Below are 7,520 nucleotides of genomic sequence, written 5' to 3'. Positions count from 1 at the left end.
AAACGCGCCAAAGAATTTTAATAAGGCAGTGTGAATGAAATTTTCTTTGTTTATTTCCATTGCAATGAAATACTAAATTCCAAGGATTACACTGGTTTGATAGCAAGCTTTTAGAGGTCCAGTGTGTAACATGTATGAGGATCTATTGTCAGAAATGGAATATAATACTCATAGGTATGTTTTCATAACTGTATAATCACCTGAAAGTAGGAATCATTGTGTTTTTGTTACCTTAGACTGAGTGTTTTTTATCTACAGAGGGGGTGGGTACTCTTCTATGGAGGCCACCATGTTTCTACAGTAGCCCAAAATGGAGTTTTGTGCCCACCATAGTTGTTTCTTCTACAAGCTTGGAAGGTTAAGCTGTATTTAAATGGTTGCAATCTGCAACTTCATCAAGTGTGTATAGTCTGTGTGTATTGAATGTTTGTCTCCTCCTTTCTCCTCCCAGGCATCACGTTGCCCTCTGCCTTCTCAGCCATCTACTTCCTGCTTTTCATCGGCATGTGCACATGGTGGGCATGCCACCTTCCCATCAGCCACTTGGGTTTCAATGCGCTGTGTGTGATGGTGGGCTTCTTCACTTCTGGTCACATGGTCTGTCTGTACCTGTACCAGAGTCTGCTGGCCCAGGCCCTGTTCCCCCCACACAGTTTGTGGGCCAGGTAAGACTGTACACGAAAGCATAAAATATGTTAGTCCTAAATGCTCGTTTATTTAGTTGTACATATTTTCCAGTAAAACGTACTAGCCAGAAAAAGTCATCTCTGCTTGATCGTACAGTTACGCATGAGGTCTCCTGTAGGTTTAATCCTGGCATTAAGGCAAAGATTAGGTTAACAAACAACTTTATGGGGTACTGTTTTGCCAGCTTAAAGTGATGAGACGATCCAATGTGAGGCAATGAGGGTGTAAGGTACCACCCCCGAGTAAAATACCAAGTTTTGGTCCTAAACTTCTGTTGCAGTCACATATGGTGACCACAGGCGTTGACACAAACCAGGTGCAGCTCAGTGCAACGTGGAAGTGAAGTGGAGTCAGGTTTATTTAGATAAATTCTTAATTTCCCTTTCCAGGAAATTTGAGGCCGCAGTCTGTACATAGCCTCACATACATAAACAACATAGACATACAGCATTTGGCACAATTCCAATTCCAATTGGACTCAAAGATGAACTGATTAGGATTTGATGGTCAGAGGTCAAAGTTCAATGTCACTGTGACTATACCTCAAGAAGTGAATATGACAATTTCACACAGATGTGAAGGAGCCAGAGGAACCTGATTGTTTCACAGATCTTTCTCATGTTCTACTGTCAGGATATAGAGAAAGTTTCAGCAAATATAACTTACAAAAAATATTTTTATAAGTTACCTGCTGCAGCTTTAATGGTATACACGAACAATGAAATGGTGACATTTTTTACCCAAAAGGTTAAAGGTCACTGTGACTTCATAATGTCCTGGAAAAACACTTTTTTGTCCGTTATTCAACACCATAAGGAGATTGTGACCATCAAAGGTCATTATCACCTCAAAATAGGTTTTTAGCCATAATTTAAGGATGAATTGGGTGATTCCAGATTTCACCACCCAATGTATAATCTTTAATTCATAAATTCATACTTCCCATGATTCCACCATCTGTATGCCAGACTGCCTACAGACCATAAGAAGACATGTTGGTCACTTTTCGAGAGCTGCCACCGGTCCAAAATATTCTGATGTCCTACTTTCTGAAGGAACATAGTCACCTACATATCTCCGAAATCACTCCTTATTTGCTTTACCACATCTTCTTTTCCTCTGTAACATAGAAAGTGCTCTTTACCTCCACCATGTTGCTTGCCGTCCTCATAGTTTAGTGTACGACAGATGATATTCCCTCAAATCTCATGTTCCTTCCTCTCAGGAAGCCTTTGCTATATCTATTCATAGTGTGCTCGCAATGTGTGGAATTTTTGGAAACGTATTGAAAAGAGAAGGAGCGTGAGAGAATGCGAGAGTTTCGAGGCAAAGAGAAGAAAACAGAAAGTGAACGTGTGAGTTAGAGCAGAGGAATGTGACTAGAGCGTGATTTCTGGGCTGGTATGTGTGGAATGACTCGCTAGCAGCTGATGCTTCGTCAACTCACCTCACGTCACCTTATTAGTTCAATTGTAGAAAGATGAGACTGTGACGTACTATCTCTCTCCCCGTCTGTTCCTCTCTCATCTATCGTCACCAGGGTTCTTGCCAGGTGTCTGTGTCGGTATCACGTAACCAGCTGTTCATCAATCAGCCAAGTGTGACCTTTACCTAGCGAGGATAACCAGCTGTCAGCACACTGTGTGTGTGTGTGTGTGCCTGTTTGTATTTTTATGAGGACTCGTATTATTTGTGACTCACAGCAATAGGAAAAAACCCTACATATTGATCATGATAAATTATCATTTATACTTAATATTAACTTGAAGGCAACATTGAGCTGATTACTTTTTTTGTAATGTTTCAAGTTTAACATATTTTCATATCAACAGTGGAAGGAGTACTTTAGTATTTTACTCCAAAGAACTGTTACTTTAAAGAAAATCTACTCAAATAAAAGTGAAATTGTGAAAATAAAAACATGTAGGACACTGCACTATGAGTAAATGCATTGCTAGAATTAACCAGAAAAGAGCATTAGCCAACAAACATACATTAAAGCAAAAAGAGAGCCATACGGAGCCCCGGAGTGGCCATAGAGAGAACAAAATATATATTGAGGACACATTTTACTACATCAAGCACTCAAAAGGCTTTTCAGTCAGAATTTTCTTTCTCAAATGCAGTGTGTTATGTTATTTGGGTATGGCTCTGTTCTGGGACCTCCTTGCCCTTCTACATGCAAACATGGAACGCTTAAGGCAACGAGAGCAGCAGCAAGGGCCCCCAGGGTACAGAACAGAGCATCAGTGACAACAGAAATGACATTGATTAAATCAGATACAGCATAAAAAAAGGAGCTGGGGTGGAGGCAGGTTGTAAAGCGGCTTACAGAGGAAGCAGCAATGGTAGGCAGGTTGAAGCAGCTTAAATAAGGCGCTCTGAATGACATTTGCCAATTGGATGCTTGAAGGGAATCAGCTGAGCTATCAGCTACTGTAGCTGAGATTGTGAGCTGAGCTGACTTCATGGCCCGCCTGAACTGACGCTATGCTCAATTTGTGTTCGTACAAGATACAGTTAGTATCTGTATAAGTGTATACAGTATACCATAGACAGCACAACAGACCAGCCTCTCTCCCCAAAGCACAACAGTGATGTTAAATTAGTTGTATGCGTCTTTACACACAATGATTAAAATGTGCGTGTTAGCAGCCTACTTATACATTCAAGAGAAAGAGAAAGACTAGTCTGTTCTGCTGCCCCTCTCTCTTCACCAAAACATGGGAATGGACTGTATCTTGTTTACATGCAATAGCATTTGGAGCACTTACTGTAGTAAAACGTGGTAACTCCAGGGAGCCAGCAGTTTTCACACAGTGTGTAGTGCAATGGTTAGACGTTGTGGGCTCAGGATGGGACTGGACTGGCAGAGCTAGGGTTATATCAGAAGTGATATTTTCACTATATTGTAATATACAGTCACTTGAATGTAGTTTATTAATCAAGGCTAAGTGCTTTCAATAAGCTGTAACATTATGTAGCTTAACGTATCTCTCACCATTTGCTGTAGTCCTTTAAGAACCCTGAACTTTCCCTAACCTCAGTTGACCTGCACATACTCTATTTGAGCTTCATAGAGTCTCATGATGAGTATCAGCTCTTGATTACAAATACATTTTTAGATGGAGCTCTAATATATTACTGCTAATCTGACCTGTCAGATGTGTCACTATCCTGTTACAGTGTTGACCACAGGCCTTTTCAGATTTGGACCCTGGGCTCTGTGGTTTTCTATTAGTGAAATGTGTAAAGATAATTGTGGAATGAACTATAAATTCTGTGGTTCTGATAGCCACATTTATAGTTGTATAACTGTCATTAGCTGGATTTCCCTCCAAAGGAGATGAAAGTGAAGCTGGATGTCAACTGCAACACCTGATAAAATTTTAGTGTCACAGTTTTTACAGCAAATGGATTTTCATTTGCATTTAAAATGTTATACAGTCAGATATCTGACCACCATGGTCCTAAATGGAGTGAGCAGTCTTCAAAGCTCCTACATGAAGAATATTTACTCAATATAAAATGTTTTTTTTTTAATCTCTATGAACAGATATCTGCATATGAATACAACGTTATAGCGTTCTATTTTGGCATGTGGAAATGTTACATGCTTGTCATTTCTTCACATTTCTTCAACATGCAATTTATTATACACCTCCTGTTGTCTTTATCCCCAACCCCCCTCTCTCTGTTTCTCTACATCTGTAACTCTGTTCCTGTCTAGACTCTTTGGCCTAAAGGACATCATCATACCAGGAAACTGCTCCTCGCCCTATGACCTCAACCTTAATGCCGATCATGATTGGCCAGTTTATGTCAACCCAGGAATACTGTTCCTCCTCTACATTACCATAGCAATTGTTATCAAGACAGGATATCATGGAACACCTAACCAGGTATCTGCTACTCCTTCTTTATTGGTACCGACCGACATGTGTCAATAGCAGAGGATAGATTGATAACTACATGCTGGGCAAGATAGATGTTTGCTGTTGTGATTATTGTAAATCTGTGTGTTCAGGGGGTTATGACAAGCATAATTTAATCCAGGGTTTGAGTTACATGGGAGCCAGAAGGGATCTGAGCTCCAAGGAAAACAGTAAAATCATACATCTGTGGGGGTCTCTGATACATTACAGCAACCATTATTTTAATAACAAATAGTGCATTTTTTCAGTGTAATGAGTATTATTTCCATTATCGTTGTTACATCAGCTACTACTCTCCCCCACAAAGCTAACTTTAGCTACAACTCCTGATTTAAATTTCAATAATTTTACCCTGTTCAGTCAAAAAGGTCATTTTAAATTTGAGGACTTTGGCTTTATTTGGTAATAAAAACATTTACAAAAGTAAGGTGTTGGAAGAAGGTGGTCTTGTTACCATGACTTAGTAAAAGAAAAAAAAAAAGTTAAAAAAAAGTAAAGTTAAGTAAAAACCTCTATCATCACTCTGCAAGTCACAAGTTTTGCACAGATTGAGTGATTGTAGTTTTTTTCATTATAAGCTGTGACTTTGGATACAGGTTTATTCTCAGATGCTATTTGTGTTTAGCAGGTTGAGGAGGAGCCACAGCAGGCGGAAAGGGAATCGCTGAAGGAGGACATGGTGGAATTAAGGTCATGGAATCAACAGAAAGATAACTATGAAGATGACATACAGGTAAATGCTCATATCTCAACGTCAGCTACTAATTGGGGTTCAGTACGGACTTTCATGGTCTAGTATCCAAGAAATAAATAGAAAACAGATTTGTTTGCTCAGTTTAGTGAGGTACACTAACACACTCATACTTCTAAATTTGTTATTCTTCCCGGTATTTCTGGACGGGTATTCTGTCTACTGAAATGAAGTAGCTACAGTAGACAGATCTGCTCCTGCTCTGGAAGGTAAAATGACTTTGTCAATGGAGTCTGGTTGCGAGTGAGAGCTGTTTCTTGTTAAACAAAAAGGGATCCTTACCTTAATGTTGTCAGATACTTAGAATAACAATCTGAGCCTGTCAGTGGGAACAACAAGTACTTTTACTTTTGCAGCCATTGTGGGTTGTTTTGCGGTGGCCAGCTGAGGCATAAAGCCAGAATATGAATTAAAATTAAAAAAAAAAAATATATATATATATATGTGTATATATCTACTCGGGTTTGTTGCAGATTGACTGAAAGTGAGTGTTTGTTTGTTTGAGTTGTGTGGTTGGCCTGTACTCCTCTGCACCACCACCACCACCAAATCCAACTTAAAGCTTTTCCCCCCCTGCAGAGCGTGCGCTCGGAAGGGGAAGCGAGAGTTTGTGTGCGTGAGTGTGCTGGGGAGTCAGAGGAGGCGGGTTAGAGGGAGAAAGAAGGAGGTGAGGGGGGTGGTGGGGTAGATAAGAGGGCATTATCTACCCTGCTCATTCTCTCTTTCACCAGCGGGGGGTGTGGCGCCTTATCCCTGCTTCCTGCTCTGTGGGTCGCCTTCACAGTCTGAGAGAAACTGATGGATGTCACGCAAGCACACACACATTCGCACAACGCTCATTGTCACGTTCCCTCACATCCACACACAAACTTCGCACACTTTCCACACAATCACATGCAGCACTGGCACAAAGACCCACACAGAAAGGGAGTGTGTCACTCTCATGCAAACACTCTACTGCATTTCTCTGTTTCACATGCACACGTGCACACTTCCACACACACTCATGAACAAGAAAAGTGTCTCTCGGGGGAGGGCATTGCAGGCCTAGGCACACAGCTTATTATCACATTGTAAAGCGCAAATTTCAAAGGCAAAACAAATCAAGATGCAGTGGAAAAAGGAAAGGAGGCGAGATGAAGGGAGGGAAGGAGGGAAGAGACTGAAATAAAACGAGCACAAAAAGTAATCTGAAGGCAAAAAGAGAGAAGAGAAAAGGGACAGAAAGAGGCTGCAGAATAGTTCATGAGGTGTATCCCAGTATACAGCACAAAGGATATAAAGGAAAGGAAGCAAGGCAAAGGTGGGGGAAGATAGTGTGTGGTGTTTTGCCGTCCCTCTGCACGGCGTCCTGACCTTAATTTCTCTCACAGCAGGCTCAAAGTTACAGCATGTCCTCTTGGAAGAAAGAGCTTTTTAATTGAGCACACTGCATGTTATTGGGCCACATAACTCTTTAAAATCCAACAGACTGACAATGGGTCTTTGCAAGCGGATGCATTTTAGCATGATAAGAAAAGAATGGAGCCATAATGAACAGGAAACAGGGGCAAAATGCGCAATCAGGGTAACATTTACAAGGGAGATGTGTAGTGGAGAACAAGAGTATTCACATGAAAAATGCCATCAAGTTTCTGTTCAGGCTTTGTTTTGTTTCTAGTTAGTTCTAGTTAATTCAACTTGTATTATTTTCACAGTTACATTCAGGCATTGGAGGCCACGCTGGTTCTTATTTTCTTTAGAAATGTCAGTTATGTTACCAAAATGGGGTGATATTGACTATAACAACCCCAGAACCATACTCTCCACCCACTTTCAAAGTGAAATCTCTGATTTGTCCCTTGAGGATGACACTTTCTTCTGTACTGTGTCGTGTGTGTGTGTGTGTTGTGTGTGTGTGTTGTGTGGTGTGCCAGCCTTCCTTATTAAAGCATGTCCCTGCCACACCGGGCACAGCAGGATCAGCACCCTAATTACACCAATCCAACAGGCTTTTCAGCGATCTCTAGTAAATAAGATGGGGCTTGGGATCACGGGCTGCAGAGGAATTCGCCCTTTACAAAGGACTACTGATGATGATGCTCAATTTCGATCTGATATTGTGTTTGTTATTCATATGTGCATCTTCCTTTATTCCTCTTCTCTTT

General features: G+C 40.9%; 1 protein-coding gene across 1 annotated transcript in view; it reads left to right on the top strand.

The window, feature by feature from the left end:
* The window catches only part of piezo1 (piezo-type mechanosensitive ion channel component 1), a gene marked incomplete in the record, with an annotated part of 78,293 nt that overhangs the window by 39,587 nt on the left and 31,186 nt on the right, over positions 1-7,520 (top strand). The window contains 3 exon segments of the mRNA XM_035663180.1: positions 452-665; positions 4,418-4,589; positions 5,248-5,355. Of these exon segments, the coding sequence (XP_035519073.1) occupies positions 452-665; positions 4,418-4,589; positions 5,248-5,355 (494 nt within the window).

This window comes from Morone saxatilis, unplaced genomic scaffold (assembly GCF_004916995.1).
Source record: "Morone saxatilis isolate NCDOM2014 unplaced genomic scaffold, NCSU_SB_2.0 Contig19, whole genome shotgun sequence".
NCBI lineage: Eukaryota > Metazoa > Chordata > Actinopteri > Moronidae > Morone > Morone saxatilis.
The sequence above is the reverse complement of the archived record's forward strand: the minus strand, read 5'-3'. Positions and strand labels throughout refer to the sequence as shown.